At 42.4% G+C, this 24,220-nt stretch overlaps 1 protein-coding gene across 14 annotated transcripts in view; it reads left to right on the plus strand.

Annotated features, from left to right (window-relative positions):
- NCKAP5 (NCK associated protein 5) overlaps window positions 1-24,220 on the plus strand; it is a 974,611-nt gene that overhangs the window by 857,280 nt on the left and 93,111 nt on the right. For all 14 annotated transcript variants that reach the window (XM_032411698.1, XM_032411742.1, XM_032411716.1 and 11 more), the window contains 4 exons: window positions 2,868-2,969; window positions 7,817-8,005; window positions 12,618-16,393; window positions 17,119-17,296. In XM_032411698.1, coding sequence (XP_032267589.1) covers window positions 2,868-2,969; window positions 7,817-8,005; window positions 12,618-16,393; window positions 17,119-17,296 — 4,245 coding nt within the window. The remainder of the gene's footprint in view (window positions 1-2,867; window positions 2,970-7,816; window positions 8,006-12,617; window positions 16,394-17,118; window positions 17,297-24,220) is intronic.

Below are 24,220 nucleotides of genomic sequence, written 5' to 3' on the forward strand. Positions count from 1 at the left end.
GGTGGACACTAATAGTGAACATGACCTATAAGTAGACATGTGCTGAGAATTTTCCCTCTAAGCACATAGACTTCTTTCAAGAGGTCACGGTATTCTCCTGTCAGTTTTACTCTTTCTGACAATAGCTTTAATTGAATTCCCCATGTATACCTTCTACCTACTTTGCACCGAGCCCTTTATTAAGCACAGATAACATCACAGTACCAATTTGAAAAGCGATGTGCTTATTCTCTTGCATACCCCGTATGTGCGTTCTGTGAGAATATATTTATTATAATATAAAATACAGCTATATAGGTGTGAAAATATAAGCCTTTCATAAAAATTCTTATTTTAAGAAAGTGTAACACCAGCAACAAAAAAGAATTGGAACATCTCTGAGCTTTCATGGTTATTATTTAAAGCAAGTTGTGCGAAAAGATGATATTTACGTACCGTTTTCTTGCCTATGGCCTTAACTCAGAAATAGATTTTGTTTGCCAAGTCAGTTTGTATTTGCCTTACATATGTGGAAACTATAACAACAGAGGATTCACGTGTGCCTTAGCATTCAAGAAATTACCTAGTACCACCAATTCTCAGTTTTGACAACTAATTGGTGAATTGGTTAGTTCTGTGAATTTCAGTGTACTCTCTTACCTAGTCTTGGTCCTGACTATGGCAACTCCTCTCCCTACCTGTAGAGTAGGTTCAACAGCCACTCCCATCCCTCTGTAACCAGGGAGGAATCTGAGACAGAGAGCTTCAGTTACATTCCCAAGACCTGGTAACACTGAGCCTCAGACGGAGCTGAAGCTCAGGTCACCTGTCCCCTTGTCCCAGGACCTGTCCCCTCTCCCACACAGTGTTACTGACTTCAACTGAGAGGAACTGAGTGTTTGGGTATAAACTGCTAAAATATAACATCATTTAGGAGGATGCATTTATACATATATTCATGCAGAAAGCAAAGGATGACATCATGTATTTGATAAGGAGTGAAGAGCAACCATGAACCAAATTACCTCAGATGTCTAATCTAGAAAGACTTTTCCCTAAAATCACATGACATACCACTTAAATTCATCATTTCTTTTCTTGAATGTCATTTCCTATAACTTCTTGGACTGTTTGCATATTGATAAGTGTTTCCTTAGGTCTCAGAACATTATCATTCTTTTGGTACTCTCTCAAGCTTTAAAACCTATATGTGGGTGGGAAAAATATAAAGACATCTTTTTCTTTATGGACTACAACAAGTATCAGTAGGGTGCTTGCTACTCACTGAGTATTACACACTGTGACAGGTCCCAGGGATTAAATGACTGTTGCCCCCAGGAGATTCAGTTTCTAGAGGGAGCTTGGGGTAAGGATTATAAAAATCGTGCAGAAACAACATCCTGATTGTAGTTACCTATTGATGCCTTAGCTCTGTTGGAGAAATTAGAATTTTCAAAATAACAGGCAACCAAGGTTAGGATTTAAGCCCTTTTTGGTGAAAGTAGCTCCCAAACAGATTGGGAGAAGCCCAAGTATTGGTCTGAAGCAAAGAGTGATTTAGAGCTTCACTGGGAAGAAGGAGGATGATCCGTAGCAGAAAAAAATACCTTTGCTCCTGCAGAGGGATGCAACACAGTCCTACCTGGGCGCCCTCCCTCTATCTGCTGCTGTAGCCTTGTTTGTTGAGTGGCCAGCGAAGCAAGTACACACGGCTCTCACGCAAGTTCAGGCTGTGGGGAGTAGTCTGATGGAGAACGTAGTGAATGTGCCTCGTGTTCGTGGAGTTTATGGTCCCTGTTGACAACATGGTAGGTCTGCGGGGACAGAGGGACCCGTGGGGCCACCCCTGTACTCCAAGATGATCCTAACATTAATTAGTGGCACAGAATCTGAGACATTTCCTAGATCAACATCAGTATGCAGCAAGGCCTTTCCAGGGAGGAAAAGGAACAGAAAAACTTTGCAGAGGTGAGGGTGGCATGCTTAGCCATATTATTTACCTACTCAATTCGATTTTTTAGTGTCTGAAGTCACAAAAGTTGTAACCAAGACAAACCAGGCTACAAGTACCATTTTAAAATGTCATCAGCCTAGCAGAAACATTAGACATAAATCACGAGTTTTATTGTATTTGCAATTAAACAGATCAAATTTAATGTCCACAGAAAAGCCTTAGTAATTAGTATAAAGATTAATATAGTGAAATGTCCCTGGGTTAGCAGGCCACCGCTGCAAAGCTGAAATAAAGAATTGAGTATATAATCAAATAGCATGTGAATATTAATGCACAAAATCCTCCAAGTCCCCAGATCCCAGATGCAATTATTTTCTATTCACATTAATTGTTCCTAACAGATGACATTAATGACTTTGAGTTAAAATGTGTCCAAGGGAAGATTTCACAAGATCAATGCTGTTTAAAAATAAGGTCACTTTTATAATTATTTGCTCAGATTTTAACCGCTGCTCAACATAATAAGGTTAACATGGGGATTGTTTTCTAATGTGAATATCAAAAGTTAATTTTCATACTAGCCTATAAGTGTATTGGATGATTCACATTTTTCCTGCTACTTATTTTCCACCTACTACTTTCTTTTTCCTACTACTGATTTTCCAACACAGATGACTGACAGACTGTGATTATTATTTATAAGTTCGAGTTTGCACATATATAGATATATCTATATATATCTATATGTATCTATCTATATATATATATATATATATATGGGTTGCCGATAAACTAGAATAAACTTTTTTGAGTTAGGCTATGTATTATCTAATCTAGAAACGTCAACTCCTTGGAGATTTAGCTGTCGGAGGCAGGATTTTGAAACAAACAATTAAGTCATCACTATGCAATGTTTCTGCTTGTTTTTACCTAGAAACTTCACTCACGCATCTTAGATCTTTCATCTGGAGATTTGCTTTCAGATGTGGAAAGAAGCCGAAGTCTGACGCAGTCACGGACTGATGTTGAGATGCATGTGAGTATCCCTCTTACCTTCAGATCGCTTGTTTAGGTTATTTTCCTTCCATCAAATATGATGTCACAAGTGAACCATAAAGTGCATCCTTGAAGCATTGTCAGGCAGATAAAAATACCTCCCTTTCTTGTATTCTCTGAAATTCAATATCATGTCCCCCAGCTGATAGAGTAAGCAGAAAGTGTCACTCCCGGCAAAAATACCATAAATCTTGGCTTTGTCCCCAAGATACCTTTTTGAGTATTGATTACATCTCAAAGTCTCTGAGAAATGGTCAAGGAGCTTTTTATTAAAGCCCATGGCCTATATTATTCATCCTACTTTTATGATATATTATGTATGAACTTTTAAAAATTCATGGGCTATACATTTTTTTTCTTTAGCTAGGGTTAGCTTTGTGCTTATTGGGCAAAACTTTAACCAGCGTGGCTTTTAATTCTCATTGACATAAAGCAAGTAACTTGGAAAATACAAGAGCCAAATAAATATGTAATGAAAAATGTTACGCCTAAAACAATGACGGATGAACATTTGTGGATAATTGGCTTTTGATTTTACTGTATAATTTTATCAGTGTACGGAGGATATTCTGTATTGAAGGTAAATATTCTCAGTTTAGAATGGAATTAAATTTCAGTGGAATGCTGTCACTTTAAACACTCATGAAGACCTTAATGGCATCCAATCTATCACAGGGCCTTAAGGTCAGGAATTTTTTAAGTGTGCAGTTTTTACACAAGAAACTCTTGCCATCATTCTCTCTGTCTCCTTTTTTTAACTGAAATTGCGGATTTTGTAGTGCATTTTTCACAGTAAGGATGTTAAAGCCTACGAGTCACCCACGGTAATAATCTAAAACACACAGTGAGAAAAGTACATTTCGAATAGTGCAAGCAGGGGTTATTTTGCCAGTGAAGTCCACATAAGTAAGATAATGTTACAGCAGAAACCACTATACATTTTCTTGGGCAGAGAATAATTTTAATAATAATCATTATCTGTTACTAATTAGAACTCTTCCCAGTTGGGTGCTTGGTGGTCAGTATTCGTCCAGGAGTTCTGCTTATTGTCAAGGGCCTTACTTGGTGGTATAGCAGAGGGGCTAGGACCTGGGCCCAATATTAGAGTGTTGTACTGGCCGGGGGACCTTATGCAAGATCTTAATGCCTCTGTGCCTCAATTTCCTCATCTGAAAAACGAGCATAATGATACTTCTTTTCTGTTTCTGAAAACTGTGGTGAGGATGACATGACATAAAATGCAGGTACCACAGTGCTTGCTAACAATGTTAGGACAATAATAAGATCTCCGCTGTTTAGCCCTCTTCCATTCTTCTTCGAACTCGGTACCATGCCTCAGCCACAGAACACCGCGGCAGAGATGGGGAATGATACCAGAGAGGTATCTGCTAGCATGTCTCTCCAGAAGCTTGTATCAGGACTTCCCGGAAACAAAGTGCACCCACACTTTTGGCTTTTGCTCAGCCCTGTTCTGGTGTACTAGGCGTCAGACAGCACTGGGTACAGTAAGTACAACATAGGGTCTCTTTGGGAGACTATAAACTTAGGATTTAGTTTGAGAGTCAAGACATGTGTATCTAAAAAAATACTAATAGTAGCAACACCTGAATGTTACTAAGCATTACTATATGCGAGGGGCAGTTCAGATTTCACAGGGATCTTGGGTGGTCTGTGCTTTCCTCATCTCCATTTACAAAGAAAGAAATTGAGGCATGGAAGGGTTAAGTAACTTTCCCAAGGTCAAGGAGTTAGTAAGTAGAAGAGCTAGGATTTCAGCCTAGTAAATGGCTTTAGAGTTCAAGCACTCAACCACAGAGCAGTTAGTTATTCACTGCAGTAGATAATCCTGCTTGATAATCATATGCAGATGAAGGAAACTGCAGGAAAAAGGAGCTCGCCTTGCAGCCATGATGTCAGAGATTCTGGATCCCTTATTAAATTCAAACATTGATTGTTTAAGGTGGGGGAAATATAATGTCCCAGTATGGAGGACTGGCCCTCTTTTTTTTTTTTTTTTTTTTAAGATTTTATTTATTCAATTGAGAGAGAGTGAGAGTACATGCACACAAGCAGGGGGTTGGCTGAGGGAGAAGGAGAGGCAGACTCTCTGCTGAGCTGGGAGCCAGAGGCAGAGGTGGGGCTCAATCCAAGACCCTGAGATCATGACCTGATCAGAAGGCAGATGCTTAACCTACTGAGCCACCCAGGCGCCCCTAGCCCTCTTCTTTGTAAGGAATTACTCAGTAATTGCCCCACCACATGTGCGCGTGCGCACATACACACACACCCTCTCCCCAGTGCACTGGCCCATGGGTAGGCTTTGACCATTCCCTTCATCCTGCTCCACACAGTCCAGGTCAGCCTGTGAGGTGACACAACTCGCTACCAAGTAACCCACATAGGAGGTAGACCCGTCTCATAGCTTCCCCTCAGGGCTTTCTACTCAAAGTCCTAGACCAGCAGCATCAAAGCATCTGGGAGTGTCCCCAAAATACTACATCTCCTAATTCTACCTCAGAATGCCTGAATCAGTATCTGCATTTAGCAAGATCGCAGATGATACATGTGCGCACTGAAGTCCGAGAAGCCTACACTTCTCTGCTTGCCACCCCCAACCCCACCTGCCTCTACACCGCACTGATGGGCCTTCCCCACCTCCCCGAAGTATCCTCCATCCCATCTGGGCATCTCAAGTTCATGGTCAAGGCAGAAGCAGCAGCAGTTCCTTCCTTTGCTAGCTCTGAGGTCAAATTTCCTGTTCTCTGAATCCAGCATCATCCCGGAGGTACACACAGGGGCAACAACTGGGAGAGTCCGATGCTTGTGTGTAGAAAGAGGCCTGCGAATTGAGTTGAGTTGTAAAAACAGATACCATGTTGAGAGGTGTGGTGGGAAGGAACAGGTGGGGAAGAGAGAGGGAAATCACATAAGCTTCAGTACTTCGGGAAAAGGTGGAGCCCAAGCTGTAACCAGAAGCTGTGCAGAGCGTGAAGACGGCATATTTTCTAGAAAAGTTTAGATCTGGATGGCCTCGTGCAGGACACAGACACAGTCTCTCTCTGGAGACAGACCTACCCGTCAGAGCAGAGGCAGTCCTAAAGAAAACCACCACGCCGCTTAATCAAACGATGAAATAGGCGAGAGGTTTGGGGATGGCGAACGTGGAAAGCACGCAAGTAGAAGTAGAGCATGATGTGTGACTTCTGGAAGCTTGTTCCAGATGTGTGCAGTGGCTGATGCGTCAGTGTCGGGCCCTCCCGCACAACGGCACGGCTGCCTGTAGGCATCGGTCGCGACACAAATACAAACTCGCCTTAACCAAGCCACGTGCAGCAGTAAACAAGGTCATAAATCAACAGATATTGCTGAATGCTCCATTTTAAGACAAGTTTCTTCTTTCTGTGAGCTTCAGAGCCGGATTTCTAGTAGTAAAATTTCTTGGCATTTTTAGATCACTTAAAGCGATGGTTTTGCAGCAAAAATGAGATATTGAGAGCAGGCAGATGCCTGATACTGAACATCTAACCTTGTGAAGCATTATGGATATTGATTAGAGCTGAAATTAAACCTACCCTCTGTACTTACATGGGGGGTTAGCATGTACCTCGAATACTCCCAGGACAGCACGCCTTGCCTTCCTCAAGTGGGTGTTTGGTCACCGTCAGCTGGAATTGCATTTGGAGAACAGTGATAAGTACTCAGGTACTAAAGGCGCCTGTAAAGTGTCAATAAATTGCATAACTAAGAGGCTTTGCCATTCTGCGAATGACACAAAGACAGATGGTTCCCCATCAAAGACTTTCCGAGACAAGCTTTATATAGATAGGGGGGTGGAATGAGACTGTAAGGAGAGACTTTGTTCTCGTGATCAGGATGCTAAATTAATTTAGCTTGTCCAGCTCTTGGAGCTTCATCTGTTACATTAGGGGCTGAGAAGGTGGCTATCAGGATGTGCTGGATGTTTACAGTTCTGTCGCCTGTGCCTCTACAGACCCTCTAGAATTCTAACCTCCTGGGTCTTTTGCATGGAATCCAAATCTAGTCAATGTGACAGTTTTTATCATTTGGACAACCGGCTGATATGAAAAGTTCTATAACCTTTACAGCAGAACCTCATGATTCTGCCCTAGTGTTCCACTTGTTTCCATGGCTTCCTGGGCCTTTGATTCCTGACTTGGAATGAGGCTGTCAGAGCCATAGGGGACCCTGGGAGTAATCTGGTAGAACTCCCTCCCCTACAAAGGAAGACCTTGAGGTCCATGGAAGTTAAATGATTTCTTTGCTCAATATCTCATACCACTGGCAATGTGACATCCAGGTCGCTAGACTCCTAGTCTAGTGCTCATGCTCTTGAACCCCACAACCAAAGATGCTACCCTGTCTTCATTCTTCTGGACTATTAGTCGTGTCTTGATATTGATCTGATTCTTTGACCAGTATGCCTGGATAAAGTAGGAAACTCCATTGTGGTAATTCTGCCTAAGGGTGATGGCAGCTCATCATAATCAAGCACCTGCTTAGGCCAGGTACTTTGCAATATGCTTCTAATCTGGAACCCCATTTGGTCTTTGCAGTAACCCCATAACGTAGGCAGTGTTATCATTATTCACTTTTTTAAAAATGTAGCTCTAAGGGATTAAATAATCCCTCCTAGTGTGTTAGTAAGAGGCAGAGCCGAGATTGGAGCCCCTAGTGTGTCTGACCCAAAAGCTGGGCTTCTCATCACTGGGCTACCTTCTCATCACTTTCTACCTCAGTATGATGTTGACTTGGTATCCGCTGTCCCCGAAGCAAAGCCCTTGCTCAGAGCTCTCCTGCTTTTTTTAGGAATGCCAGCCGAATGCAAAATCAGGAGTCTGGGCTTTGAAATGCCCTGGTTTGGGGGTTGTCATCCCTGGTCATCTCTGTCCTCGAAACAGCTGCAGCAGCAGTGAGCTGTCCCTTTCGAGCACCTGCAGCGAGTACTCCAGTGGTTCCTCCTACACGTGGCATGATGGAAAGAACCTCAGGAAAAGGGTAAGGCTCCTTTCAAGGCACTTTATCATCAGAGTGAGCCAGAGAAGAATCCTCTTCCGGTAGGAAGGTGGAAGGTGGGTGGGAGAGCTAAGAAGGGAATGACCCTTTGCTTAGTACCTGTTCATTTACTCCTCACAAAACTAGACACGGGGATCTCATTTTCTCCATGATATGGGAGAGGAAGCTGGTTCAGAAAGGTTAAATCACTTGCCAGAAGTCACACAGCAAGTGAGGAGTCGAGGGATGATTTGACCCAAATGACTTGAATGGCATGGGAGGGAGTTTGGAGGAGGAAGAATTTTCCTTCTGTGCTTTGCTGGAGCCCACCAAGCTCATAGATTTATATCAAGTTGGAACCCAGAGCCCTGGCCTAATGGAACTGACCACGCTCCAGACCAACTCAGACATTTCCAATTAGTTTTATGGACACTATCACTGTGACGCTCAGAGAGACTTGTAAATGTCCACTGCAAATGAGAGTGAGCAAGGCCACTTGCCAAGCCATCCCAGCCTGAGCATCCCTTGAGAACTCAAAGAGAATATTACCCCCACACACCAGACAATAGGGAGGTGGTGCATCATCTCAGAATAAATGACTAAAATTTTGAAAGTATCATTAGCTTTGTCGGAATTTAGTACTCAAGCATAGCGTGTATTATATTGACCTCCTTTACTCAATTTTATAGCCTCATAAAACACTAATTGACTATAAATTGGAGGGTGGTATGGCAGAGAGAGAAAATACCATGGTGGGCAACAGGGACTGTGGCTTCCGTGGAGGTAGGCATGCCCCTGCTCAGATGCTCAGATGCCAGGAGTCCTTGTACTGGGTTATTTACCAACTCTTGCTGCTCCATGGCTCCCATCTGAAAGGGGGCCCACACGACTGAAGATTCTTTCAGGCTCTGAACGAACACCTTTGCACACTGGGGTAAGCCGAGTGTTTGGAATAGCTGTCTTTGCAGCTTCCCGATGTTGAAGAGAAGCAAAGAGTACACAAGCATGGAAACCCTGAATCAGAAGGCTTGGAGGTCATGTTTCTATCATTTGTGTAAACTCCATTTATGATTTGGAAGCATAGAAACCAGGAAGAGTCCATAACTGCAGAAAATAGTAGTGAGGGAGTAGCTTTGTCATATTCTGAATAAGAACTTGGAAAAAGATTTCGAGCTTGAATTTCAAGCTTATTCCCTTGGACTCAGCCTCCTAATATGAAGTGTGTATATTATCAGAGTCGTTCCTTCTGAGCAGATGTTCAGAGTTCTGAGTAATGTCTGCTGGGGCCTGGCTCTTAACACACTGGGAAGCCCGGTCAGGGATGTTCCCTGTCTTTGTTGTTGTCACGGGCTCCATGGCCCCTGCTCTGCTCTCCTCACTCACCTTCTTCCTCCCTCTCCTACTCAGAGCCTTAATCTTGTCTTTCTTTGTCTTGCCTTGACTTTTTTTTCTGAAATTCTTCCAATTTGAATAATCTTTGATCTTGTAGGGAAACCTCTTCCCTGAAAACAGAGAAATTAAGTTCTTCTGCACTTTGTACACACTCAGGTGGCCATGATCTGGAGATGTCACAGGGAAGAGTCCCAGTTCTCAAGGACCCAGCAAACTGGACCCACCCCCATCGAGACATTTAAATTTATATTATTTCAGGAACTTCTACAGTGCTTACCGTGTGCCATGTACTCATTTAGTATTCACTTAAATAATAAACTCATAGAATATGAATTTGAATGGGACTACAGTATTAACTTACAGAATAATAAATATATGACCAATGGCTCTTTTATAATTCACAAGTATTTTTTTTAATATTGTTCTGTATGGAAACAGAAAGGAAGCCTGCATGAGATGCATTAGGCTGCCCTACATGGAGGAATCTGGGTCTAAGTCACAAGTACTTACCATGTGGGATGCAGCCTTGGTATAGTATTTCACAAGTATTAGCTCATTCAGTGCTCATAAGAGCCTAGTTAAATAGGCTCTCCTATTTCCCTATTATACAGATGAGAAAATGGAGGTGCTGAGAAATTAAGTAGCTAGCCAAAGTTCTCATAGCTAGTAAGTGGCAGAGCTGGCTAGTTGGTTCCAGAACTTTCACTCTTTACCATTCTGCTCTAGTGGCTTTGTTGAATCAGCCAAGCTTGGGATGGATTGTTATATTAAGACCAAGAATGTCCTTTAAGAAAAAATGTGCAGAACTGTTGTCCAGTCAAGAAATAAGAAAGGACTGTGGGCATCAAACCCAGGCCCCTGCTTTATCAGGTGCACCCTTCAGCCAATTCCACTGCTCCCAAGAACAGCTGTTTTCCAAGCAAAGCATGAAGCTGTCTGTGGGAATGTCAGTCCTGCTCCCATCTCTCCTACAGGGGATGCATGCTTTTTTTATTTTTATTTTTTTCAATTTTCCAGACTGTCCCAAACTTTTCTCAAGTTATTAAATACCATAACATCCTGTGGAAAACTGATTGAGGAATGTGACTAATCTCACAGGATGAGAGCCCGGGGCCCTGGGAGGTTTACAGCCACTGGCCCTGGGATGAATCAGACCGCAGGGGGGAAGGCTATGAAGAAGCAGGGGGAGGTGGGCTGAGCACATCTTCCATGGGTTGAACAAATCTGCCTTTTTCAAGCTCTTGCAGGGTACTTTTGCTGGCTTCTCTTATTGTGAATGTGACTCTCAGGATCATGGAAATTCTTTGAAATCCAAGCAGCAGCAGCCTGCCTATGTCAGTCTCTAATACCCAAACTCACTAACGGGATTTCTCCTGATTTCCAAAGAAATTTTTAATGGCGTAGAGGAAAAGGAGAGGAAAGGGGTAGCATCACCAAATAGCATCCATCCGCAGCAACTTCTGACCCTGGAGAATTTTCTGAAGAAAATATATAATTTGACTTAAAAACAATAAACATATAACAGATAAAAAAACAAATAAACACCATATGTTGTTGTTGATAGCAAGAGTAATTTTAATGGAAATGTCTTAAATGGAAGCAAATGTTCACCGCTTACTAAAAGGCCAAGGTTCCAGTGTAAATTTCTGACACTTTCTCAGCCTCTGCATACAAGCACACGGTCTGTGTTCAGTTATGGGGCGGGAGCAGCTAGTGTGGAGATGCCAATGGGAGTTGCGCTCTTAGCCAAGATGGGCACAGAGCACACATCTGAAACCACCAGATTCACTCACCGAAGTTCTTCACCGTTAATCATATAGCCTTAAAAAAAAAAAAAAAAAAAAAAGACTGAGGTCGGTGCCCAAATCCCACTGATTTCCCTGAGTCTTGGTTTATGATTAAACTCTGCAGGTTCCATTCAAGAAAGGGGCGTGAGGAGACCCTACAGTCTCTATTATGACCTTGACTAATACAGAGGAGAGAACAGAGGTCCAGCTTGGCTCCGGTAACATGGCATCGCCAATAGGCGTGCAGGTGCTAGAGCCAGCCTGCCCGGGTGCGAATCACCGCACCACCACTCTGGAACTGAGTCATAGGAAGAGCCCAGGAAACCAGAGCGGAAACCGTTGTTCCAGCTCGTCCTTAACTGTGTGATCTCCAACAGACTAACCATGCTGCCTCTCAGTTTCCTCCCTAGTAAAATAGGGTTGATAATGTCTCCCTCGTGGTGGTGTTCTGAATTTTAAATCAAAGCCCTGTTCAAGTGGCTGCTACACAGCAGAAGCTCGGGAAATGCTGGCTCTCTCCTTCTGCCCTTCCACTTCTTGTTAGCACTACTGTGAAAAATAGGAAGGTCTGTGCGGGATATGATGCTTGTTCTGTGTTGTTTCTTCGTCAAAACTAGCCCTAGTATTTGAGATGGTAGGAGGGACAGGAAATGGACCTTTCTTGGTAGGTGAATCATTACTATAGGGTTCTAACAGCCATGGTCCCACGGCTAGATATGTATGTATGTGTTTCACAGATGTTCCCTTTCTGTCAAATGAAGTCACAGAACTATCAAATCTTAGAGTGGAAGGGACCATAGAGTTGGGGACCAACTTGCTTTTCCATTTGCCCTCTCTACCTCTTGTAAACACTATACAGTGAGGCCATATAGTCTTCCGGTTATTTCCTAAGTGTACCTTGAACCTATCTCCACAATTCAGATCTTTGACATCCCACTTCTTCTACCCAGAAATCATTTCCCCCATTTTTCAACTAAGGCAAACTCATCCTTCATTCAAGGGCTAGGCAGGTTTAAAAACAAAACAAAACGAAACAAAACAACAAAAACCTCCTCGTATGCCTTTCATGGTTTTTCCTAGCAGAGGTTTGATCTCTCTCCTCTGAATTTCTGGAGTTCCTACTACATTTGTATTTGTCCTTTGCTCCCTTGACTTCTGGTTATTTGTGCCCAGTCTCCTCTCCCCTGCTGGCTTGCATGCTCCTCGAGGGCAGGGTGCTTATCTACTACTTCATTATATCATGGGCTCCTTAGCTCAGAAGCTGCCAAAGCAAAGATTTGCTGCATAGTTAATGATTAATTTGCATTAATTCATTAAAATATGCATTTATAGATGAATACTTAACCACTAGAATCAAGTCTAATGACAGACTTTTCCTTTTTACAGTTGTGATCCATGTGGTTCAGTGATTTCTGATACCTACTTTTCTTTCCTAGAAATCATCACAAAACTGGGATAAAAGGCTAAGCATTGACTCTTCGCTCCCGAGTGGCTTTGCTAGTCCTACCGATGAACTACCTCCAACTCGTATCAAGGAAAGTCACATTTTGGAAGGACTGAGGAAGCTACAGAAACGAAAAGTGCTACTTGAACCCCCGTCAGTGATAACCAAATGGGGTTATAAAGATTGCATGAACTCCAATGAAGGGATATATTCACCAGGAATTAAGAGTAGCAGCCTCAAGGACTATCCCCCCTGCAAAGTGGCTGACCCGAGGAGCCCCTGTAAGGAGCCCCACGAGACATTTGTTTATGACACAGATTCCCACGATGATGCCGATGAGGACTCTTCCTCTTTAGCCTTGCTCCAGGCAGTTCCAAGCCAGGGCTGCAGGGTGCACAGTCGTAAATTAACCCACAGTGTTTCTGACAGCCTATTCGGCTGGGAGCTGAATAGAAAACACTTTTCAGAAGGCACATCCTCAGTTTACCCCAGGGAAAGGCCTGAAAAGCTGACCAGTTGTGCCAGCAAATGCCCCTTGGAGAGGAAGCTGTGCCCAAGTATGCAGGTGCCTCAGGTACGGAGAGAGAGGGAGCCACGCGGCCGTGGTTCTGGCCGTGTGGCTCTCAGTCTCCAGCTTTCAGACACCGATGACAATGAAGCCCTCGACGAGTTGCACATAGGTAGCAGTGACGAGAAAAGCCCTTCAGACTTGTCACTGACTGCTGACACTGACAAGTCCATGGAGAATCTGGACATCCTCCTGGGATTTGGAAAATCTCAAATTAGGTCTCCTGATGAGGAGGAAAAACAAGTGCCCATCCCCTTAGAGAGTCGGCCAAAGACGTTCAGCTTCATTAAGCAGCAAAGGGTTGTAAAGAGGACTTCTTCAGAAGAATGCATTACTGTTATATTTGATGCCGACCATGGTGAGCCCATTGAATTCAGCTCTCACCAGACGGGCATTGTCACTGTTACCAGAAATGAGATCTCCATCAACCAGGCCCCTGCTGGGCCCGAGGCAGAACACACTGAACTTTTACCTCAGGGAATTGTTCATTTACAGCCAGGAGCTGCTGCGAGAGACTACACTTTCCTAAAGAGACCTGAAGAGGAAACTGAGAAAAACGTTCCAAAAGGTGATGTAGATAATGCTGCCGTGGCACCCAGTGGCTCTTTCAGCCCCAGGACAGTAACGCAAAGTACTCAGCGACGAAGACCGGCCAAACCAACACTCAATTTGTCATGCAAGAGTAATTCCAGGTCTTCAGTGTCCATGGGTATCTATCAAAAGCAGAGTCTGACAAAAATCCCTGCCAGGGGCAAGGCTTCACCTCAGAAATCAAAAATAAGGGAGCCCGAAGCCTCCGCGAGAGTCCCCTCCTCTGGCCCAGTGTCTCTTGAAAAATCACCAGCCTTAGCTCCTGGGAAACTCTCACGGTTTAAGAAGACTGAGGGCCTGGCACCCCTTTTTGATTTACGGCCAGATTCACACATTCCAAAATACCCCAGCCAACTGCCTCATGGCTCCAAAATGTCCAGCAGAAAGGATTGGGTCCCGTGCTCCAAGAGTCAGATCCCAGCGTCACAGTTGCTGCCAAAGTCCCTCATTGAGCCTAGTGACAATGGAGAATCCCCGACAAGGGACAAACACTGTGACTCTGGGCCAGAGGCAGGGAGGAAGTCCCCGTCCCCCCCACCCCCTCCAGACAGGTCAGGCTCCCTTCTCATCAGGCCCAGTTATGACTATTTGCCACCACCCTCATCTGCCAAGCCAGAAACCAGGGTCCCCAGTGAAGCAGCAAGGACCGTATACAAACCACCCCCTCTGAAAGGATCCTCTGTTCCTATTATTTCTTCTAATCAGATCATGGCAGAAGTGCCGGGGAAGAAAGCTTCTGTGGCCTTCAGAAAGCCTGTCTTCACTCACCCTCCGCCCTCCACAGAAACAGGGATTCAAACCAGATGTTCGACGCATAGCCCCTCTAGCTCCTTTGCTGTGATGACCCCAGGGCCCCCAAAGGTCTCTCCAAAGAGAGGTGTCCCCAAAACCCCACCTCACCAAACGCTTGGGACCACACAGACAGACACTGGGTTGCGGACTCCCAAGAATTGTCCTTCAGCCCATGACCCACTGGAAATCCTGTCCTCCAAAAGTATGTCTCCGGGAAGAAAAGGACAACTGAACGACTGTGTCCCCACATCACCTAAGCCTTCCTTCTTAGGGGTGAATGAGTCTCCATCACCTCAGGTTAGCAGTCACTCATCATCACCATCCTCCAAAAGCCATAACACCCCACATGGTTGTCAGAACGCTCATGAGAAAGGCCTGAGAACTCGCCTCCCAGTTGGGCTCAAGGTTCTCATGAAGTCTCCCCAGTTGCTCAGGAAAAGCTCCACGGTGCCAGGGAAACATGAAAAAGACAGTCTGAATGAAGCGTCTAAAAGTTCTGTGGCTGTGAGCAAGTCTAAGCCCGAGGGCGCCGGGAATCCAGTGAGCCTGGAGACCACAGCAGGTGAAAGAAATGTGACTCCACTGGGTTTTCAGGCACAAGACAGTCTGGCTGAAGGGCTTCCCCTGGAAACAGCAATGCCAGAGTCATTGGAAAACAGCATCCCTGGGGCTGATGGAAAAGATGGGGTAGAAAACAAGTCTGTGAAAAGATCCCTTTCCTCCAATAAACCACACCTAAAACCAGCCCTAGGCATGAATGGAGCCAAAGCCCGCAGCCAGAGTTTCAGCACTCACTCAGGAGACAAGCCCCCTACACCCCCCATGGAAGGGCCCGGCAGAGTTCGAACTCAGATTATCACCAACACTGCTGAGAGAGGCAATTCCCTCACCCGGCAGAGTTCCTCCACCGAAGGCTCGCCCAACAAGACCCCTTCTGCCCCCATGTCTGACGGTCTCCCCGGTGCAGGGAGGCCTCTGGGGCATCCCTCCTCCAGGCAAGACTCCCTAGGGAGTGCAGGCAGCTCTAGCAGCCAGCATGGGAGCCCAAGCAAGTTGCCTTTGAGGGTCCCTCCAAAATCTGAAGAGCCCCCCACCCCATGCGGAACGGAAGATGAGCAGGGCTACGCCCAGGGAGGGTGTCCCAGTGAGGCTCTCCCCGAGGAACCAAGCAGCAATCCCTACAGATGCCCACCCACCCCAACAGACTGCCCACGAGCCCTGCAGAATCCGGGGAGGACGCAGCATCCAACTAATTTTGAAACAAGCATGACCTCCAAGCTAGAAACTTCTGGAAGGTGTCCAGATACTTCTACAGCCAGGACTGGCGCTGTGAGCCCCGAAACCCCCCTCTCACCCACAATTGAAGAAAAGGTCATGTTGTGCATTCAGGAAAATGTGGAAAAGGGCCAAGTGCAAACAAAGTCCCCCTCTGTGGAAGCAAAGCCAAAGCCCGGGCCTTCTTTTGCCAGCTGGTTTGGTTTTCGGAGGAGTAGACTTCCAGCTCTCAGTGGCAGGAAAATGGATGTCTCCAAAACCAAAGTGGAAAAAAAAGATGCAAAAGGTTTGGGGTTTGGAAACAAACAACAAAAATCAGAGAAGAAAAAAGAGAAAAAGAAGCCTGAGCTGCAGTGTAAAATAGAAAATGAACTTACCCAGAACACCAAGTTGGTGGAGAGTCCAGACCGTAATTTACAAAGCAAAAATGATCTGAAAACACCGCAAGACATTTATGACCAAATGAAGTTTGAACCAAGAAATAGACCCAGCCCTGTTACGTGTTCCACAAAAGATACGTTTATGACGGAACTTTTGAACAGGTAATGTGTTAGGGAAGACGGGGGGGAGGGGGGGCAATGTCAAGGATACCCCCCAAAGCAGGGAGAGCTGTTGACTTCCTGCACATTAAACCCCAGTCAAGCATGTTTTCATACAAGCATAAATGCAGAGTAGCAGTCTTTTCTACATTAGCCAGAATTTAAACAATGAAATAAAAGTTAGCAATAAAATGATAATTTAGTCCATGTTACTTTGTTAACCAAACCAATGGTCTTTGAAATGAAAGAATGGTAAGTTTTATCAAGGTTGATAGAAATTCAGCCTACACTGGAACTGTGAATGTACCCACATGGCATGAAATGGAAGAAAATTATACATACATTTTAAGGTATGCCAACCTCATTGATTGTACCAAGCAAACGTATACTTAGAAACTTTGCAGAGGTAATTACATTTCCCGCTGATCTGAAGCCAGACATGTATTTAGCAATCACTCCTCGGTGGCTTTTAATTTGTTCCCTCCTCCCCCCACCTCACAAGCAGTTAAAAATAAAAATAAAATAAAAATAAATTATTGTCAAATCTAAACTGACACACTACTGGAATGTCAGATGAAGATGTGATCAAGGCCACTGATGAACATTTATGGCTCAAAGGTTTAAAGACAGAGATACAAAGAGCTTACTTTAAACATGAAAGGATTGGGAAAAGTAGTGATTGAAGAAGAGCAATGTAATTTATCGGAGGAATCACTTTCTACCTGCAGAGTTGATAAGAAAGCAGCTCAACAGACAGAAAGTGGATCAAATGATGTTTCCTGCAGGAGTGTGTTAAAGGGCAGCTCCCAGGGCTCCTGTCTCACTGGTAGCTCTGCGAGCACTCAAGGAAACCACAAGAAAAACATCAAAACCAAAGCTGATGTGGAAATACCGAAAGGCTCCCTGGTAAGTGCTCCACCCATCCCGGTTCTGAAATGAACCTGCTTGGGTTCTTTCTGCCTTTGCTGCTGGAAATAAATGAGCAAGGGGGGGGGGGGTAGTTCCAGAAAAAGGAGAGAAAGCTGATGACAGCTTCTCGCAGAGAGGTGGCGGCGAGATTGCAAATGGGCCGCTCCCTCCAGTAAGGCTGCTGTGTTAGCCCCCTTTCAGAAGGACGGTGGAACCAGACAGAGTACCGGCAAATGACACTGTGGTGTCAGGTGTCATCTTCAAATTATACTCTTGTGCAGGGGATTTGTTTGGATCATATCTTCCTTCATTCCCAGTGACACAAAAAGGAATGGACGTGATTATGGAAACTAAAAGTACTAAACAATTGGAGAGAATATTGGCCATTTCGATGATTTGGTTTAAGCACTGTTCATTTTTTCTGGAAGTTCTATCTATGTACCAATTCCTCTCACCAAGAAATCTGTTTTGGAACTTGACTCCCTATTATTCAGTCTCTTAATTGTGAGAACCAGAACTCAGGGGGTAATTTCCTTTAAAAAATGGGCAAAAAGGGCATTTTTCTATTTCCCTAGGACATGCTAGTTTCAGATAATAGTTTTTTAAAATTACCTTAATTTGCACTGAGTCTCCTTACATTCTTTCTGTTCTTGCATAATTGATTTGGTGATGTTCATTGTTTCTTTATGTAAGTTCTGAAGCACTTGCATAAACAAAAATATTCTTTTTACAGAATTACTGTATCCATATATTTTTGTACTGCAGTCAAAGAGATTGTAAAGTATGGTACCTGCTACTATTTTCTTAGGGAAAACCTGGTAATTATACATTCTTTTTCTGGAGTGGTTTAGAGGCGATTTTAGGAGTAATCGTGATTGGCATTATTAGTTATTAATTATTAGTTTAATAACTTATTGATGTTTAGGGTTCCTTAGAATTTCATAGACATACTTCAACTTGACAACAAATGCACATTTTTCCTTCAAAGAGCTCTGGACCCTGAAGAGCTATAACGTCTTTTATATCAAACTCTCGGAAATCCTATGGGAACTATGTTCGTTGCAGAAGGTTGTTTTTTTTTTTTTTTTCTTTTCCCCCCTTTTCTCTTCTGGGCTTCCGTGGTATCCTCCCTTCTTTGAAAACGTAGATGTCCCCTGCATTATAAAAAATCACAAATTATAAGCATATCTAAGGCTGCCCTTGTAGTGTCACTGAAAGGGAAGAGAGAGAATGAACGTGTGGAAATGTGCAATATGCCAGAAAGTCAATCCAACTGATCTAAAACTTTGATAGCCTGGCAGAGCCCCTTATCTGAGGCACTCAATTTAACTATGCCCCATTTAATATGGTTCTGACAGCTTAGGGTGTATCTTCACTGCATAGAAATAGCAAAAAAACAAAAAGACCCTCTGTTTGGCTTTTACAATTTCATTTTTCCTTACTTGTTACTTCCTAATGCTAAAGTAATTTCTGTGCTTTTCGTTCTTCCGTCTTCAGTCTTTCACAGTGTAGTAATAAGTGTCCTTTAGTCCTTCCCGAATATCTACAAGAAACACTCTTACTATTTTCTGTGAAGTACAAAGATTCCCTAACCACCCCAAAATACATAATCAATTGGGATATGCTAATTTTTTCTAGTTAGCTACAAGAGGAAATTAGTCATGCTGGGAAGCTTTTCCATACAGAGGAATATTATTAACCTGGATAGTTGACCAGCCAGTCTTTTTTTTTTTTTTTAATGTAAAATGCAATGTTTTTTGTTTCATCTCCATAATTATCAATGTGGAATTACTAATTTCAGAGAGGACATTGCCATAGTCTCCTTGGGGACTGGTACAAGACGACCAGTGAAAACCTATTTATTATATCTTATAAGCCTACACAGGAAGCAAATTAGATGCAAAATAGGATATATTCTAATACCATAGCACATTGATGGGAATACCCATGAACCTCTTAAAATTCAGAGTTTGAGGGAATTTTCCCCTACTAGGGCTCAAGGTAAATTTGCTATCTGCTTATTTTAAACTGTGTTGCAAAAGATTCTTCTCACTGTAGTCACTTGGGATGAAAACAATAGCTGCACATAATACATTACATATCACATTTTTTTTTTCTTAATAAAGTCACTGTTCAAAATCTTATATCACAATCTCTTCCCTTTACAAACCAAGACTATATTTCGTTATGAGGGTCCTCAGGGATTTTAGTTATTTTAATCTGTGGTGATTATAATACAAAGATTATTTCCATGCATACAATAATGTATGTAGCCGACCTCCACTTAGTCTGCTAGTAACTGCGTATCCATATCCATTTTCAGGATTGCTAGATACATTTTAAAATATGCGTAAAAGTCCCATTAATTCTTTGCTAAATTAAATCTTTTTCTCCTTTCAGAGCCTTAATTAGAGGCTTATGTCCCCACTTAGGCCATCATTTACAGACCACTTAGCTCTAATTTTTGTGTAATTTAGACAAGGGCCATGTTACTCTATACTTTTACTTAAATTATATAAAATCATTATAAGAGGGGAAAAGGCATCCCCAGGAAAGATTGCATCAATATTAAGTAAATAAGCAAGAAAGAAATGTGCTCTATTGCGGCACGTCATAAGTCCTTCCTTCCTGTGGAGTCAGATAATCTTGTGAAATGAGAAGTCTCAAAGGAAGGCAGCTCCAGGCTCCTATTTAACTATCACTGGACAAAATAAAAATCGTTAACAAATCAGCGAGACCGTATACCTTCACCATGCGCTGGGAAGAGATGGCCATTTCAGTATGGGTATTTTAATTGAAATTATGAGTATTCTTTTCACCCATTGTCCCATAGTCTGAAAAAAAAAATCACATATGCTAATTAAAAAGCATCAAATACTATTCCATTAAAATAGTACTGTGGTGATGAAATAGGATAAAATAGTACAATAATTAAGCAAATTGTTGTCATCTTATTAAGTTCTGCAAAATGTTATAATTTCAGCATCCTTAATTGAGCAATTCTGTTCTAAATGCTATTTTGATGCTAATAAGAAGTATGCATATTTTGCCCTCCTCCTGCAAATTTTTCTAAATGACTAACTTTTCTAAAGGTAATGCCTTCTGGAGTTTTCCTTCCAAAAATCACTTCTTGTCTCAGTTTCATTATGTTCTTTTCTTTTGCAGTAAACTTTGACCAAAAAATGTTGTCTTCTTGGGAAGCAATTCATGTTAGGATGAGTCAGGGAAGAAATGTAAGCAGAATTCCAAATGAAGGGTGTCCCCAAATGTTGGGTTTAATTCTGAAGTTACATATATAATATATATATATTATATGTAAAATGTAATATATGTAATGTACATACATAATATATATGTAATGTCATATATATATGACACTATTGAATTATTTTCTCCATTTTCCTCTAGGGTCCTTTGTAAGCTCCTTCCTCCCTGCCCTTTCTAATGGTAGGGGTTAGTAGAATATAATGGGCACAGTGACATTTAATGGTTTCCTGTTAGAGATTGGTATTTGGTACAGTTCTTGACTACAACTGCAGAGCCCAAAAGATGGACAAGAGTTGGACATGCACCATTAGAAGGCACCCAAAGTACTGACAATAAACTTTAACCAAAAGCCCATAGTTATTGCCTGAGTTACCTGCTACTTCTTACCGAATAGGATATTGCTGACATTAATTTGTATCAGTTCCTGTTCGAACAATGGCTGAGAAAATTCTATATCTCTAACCACCATTCTTTTCTGAGCCAAACTTCCTGATTTTGTGAAAACTCCCTTCTTTGAAGTGCTTCGTCACATGAAGATCGTCCCAGTTGTCCCTATCTTTGGCAAATTCTTAATCTTGGGTTGGCAGCCCCTTACTCCCAGGAAAGTTTCCACAACCTCTCACCAATACCCAGCCACTGCATGATCAAGAGTGAAGATTAATTTTAAGTTCAGCCTATGAAAAATGTAATTAGCAAGGGGAATCTGCTGCCAAAATAAATTATGCCCCTCGTTTCCATAGGCAAATGGATTTTTTAAATTACCACTTTGCATTGCAATCTGTTTGTATAGATAATTAGAGCCAACAAGTATGCCATTCTAAGGCACTCCCCCATTTGCCATTCCTTTGCTGATTTTTCACCTATCTTCTTCAGATTTTCCTCTCATGGGTCATCTGCTCCTCATGGGTCATCAGCCCAGGAAAGCTGAAAGAACTAGGGGCCTTTCCTCTGATAAGTTCCTCTGATAAGTCCCCAGAGGCCATACGTAGCATTTGCTATTAAGCACATAAAGCCCTAGGAAAGTTCTGAGAAGGAGCCGACAGGTAGGACCATAGGGTGGCTTTTTTTTTCTTTCCTCAATATGATACTTGGAGAAAGGTGGTGGTTAAGTTCCACAGACGGGTTAGGAAACCAGAAGGGAAGGGAAGCAGAGCAGTTACACACACACACACACACACACACACACAGTCTCTGAAAATTTTTGCTACTCTTAAATAAAAATACAGTTTATGTATACATGGAATACTGCCTGCATATCTAACTGCCAGACACTAACAAAAAAATAGTAGTTCTTGGGAAGGTCTGGGAAGGATGACTGTTACAATATGGCACACTCTGAAAAATTTAATTTTGGCAATGAATAGGGGGCCAGAAGTGCCCACTCTAAAACCGAAATCCTTTGTGACCTGGAAGAGATCACTAACCCTGTATGAGCCTCTTTTCCTTTATCTACAAGATGAGAATCTTATTTTAATTATTGGCTTCTTTAGTTTAGAATCTCGCAGACTGATAGGATGATTCCCCACATGCCAGCAGGTTAGCAGGGCATACCTTCAAGTTTAAAATAGATCAATGTAGAAGAACTTAAAGGAAATACTATTTTACATAACAAGCAAGGGAAAACATGAGACATGTTTTCATAAGAGTTGGTATGGGCTGAGAGTATAAAAAGATTTCCTTGATGTCTCTCTAAATGAGGATGAAAGGCTCATGTTGGGTGGTTAATGGAAATGTAGGTGGTTTGAGATCCCTTTGTCAGTGGGTCTTTTGATAGCCTTGTCACAAACAGATCACTGAGCTGGGCAAACCTTGGAAGGCAAATGAGTAGCATGTTAGCCTTGCTGATGCTCCCAGTGCTTTTCTTCTCTGCTATCCATAAATGTCCACTACTGAAGTGTCCACAGACTGTTGAAGAAGTCTTCTCCGCCCCACCCCTCACCCCATTTCCTAACTTTCTTCCTCTGGACGTGCTAAGAAACAGGGAAGTGCCTGCAGAGCAGAGAGCTGATGGGGGGAAAAAGTGATGAACGTGGCCTCTGGATATTTAACCCTTGATCTCTCCTTGTCGGGTTCAGGAAGCCATCTCCATACTCTCTTGAGTCTGCCACCTTCTGCCTATCAGCAAGTCCAGAATAAGCACCAATTGCATTCTGATACTGGAACTGCAGTTATAAAATATAAATAATTGGTCTTATTCCATTAAATATGAAAAATAGGTAAAAAGTCAAAAGCTAAATCTAGCTCAAGGTCAGTATGCAACCATATGACTTTCTGCATTGCAAGTATGAAATAAGAGTTTCTTGACATTCAGCTCAAGCCCCTGAGCAAATACACTGACGGCCTCTAATGTATGTGCCTAAGCAGAACCCCATTGCATTCAGTGCACAGTTCACATCATTATCATTGGCTGCCCAGATGACCAAAGGGAATGTATTTTAAAAGAGTGTTTCAGAGTCATTCCACCAAGGACCACAGCTGTCTTGAAATTGAGGCCAAGTCTACTGGCATAGTCAAATGGAAATTTGAGAAAAACAAATTTCCCTCAAATGAACAGAAATCTGCTGTCAGTTTTGCTGAGTTTGAATCCTGGTTCCACCACTTTGGCCATTACTTGTGTGTTTCTTCAGGAGGAGGAGGCTAACAATAGCACCTAGCCCCGTTCTGAGGATTTTGAGATCACAGGCATGAAGAGCTTAAACAGCACATCCTCCGTAGTATTTCAGAGTATGCCTTTTAAATTATGGTTCATACTGGTAACATTGTTGTTACTGCTGCCACTAGATTGAGAGGGAAGGGCCGTGAGTTTTAATCCCAGCGTTTCCACCTACAATATGTTGAAGGAAACTTGCTGGATCTCAGAATTCTCATTTATAAAATACCGTGACTTATTCAGGTCTCTCTAGAGTTCTGCCGAATGCTACCCCATTCAGCATCTGGATATTTCAGCTGAAATATAAGGGGAATGTTTTTGACCTAAAAAATCGATATAAATATGTCACTGCTCTAGTTCACTAAGCATACATCATAGTCATCTTATGTTTCATCATAGAAAGAATAAAAGAAATCATTTTCTTAGAGAGTTACATTTCAGGAAAGGGTAGGGAGATCTAAGTATATTTCTTTCTTCTTATTAAAATAACTTGTGGCAGAAGTCACTGTCTCTGGAGGAATTATATTTCCTTTGACTTTAATTTTCCCTAACAGCTCTGTGTTACTGACTTTATGAGTATTAAAAGCCAAGGCTGTATCTTTAAAATCTTATGGAGAATTAGGTACACTGTAAATCCTCATTTTCAGGTCGGGGGTTATATTTCTGAAAATATGCTCTTGTTCTTATAATTAAAACTTGTGATACAGCCAAGTGATAGAGTAGGGAAAAGTGGAATGAAGAGAATATCTATGTATGTATATATACATCTATGTATGTGTGTGTGTATGTATATATATATATATATATATACACATACACACACCTATGTGTATGTATATATATACACACATCCACATATATGTGTATATATATATACATATTTATGTATGTATATGTATATATGTGTATACACATGTGCATATATATGTATACACACACTCACACATACCCCACATTTGTTACAGAATGAACCATCATTCTGAGGATTGTGAACAATCTATTTA

This window comes from Phoca vitulina, unplaced genomic scaffold, assembly GCF_004348235.1.
Source record: "Phoca vitulina isolate PV1807 unplaced genomic scaffold, GSC_HSeal_1.0 scaffold1, whole genome shotgun sequence".
In the NCBI taxonomy this organism is placed as follows: domain Eukaryota; kingdom Metazoa; phylum Chordata; class Mammalia; order Carnivora; family Phocidae; genus Phoca; species Phoca vitulina.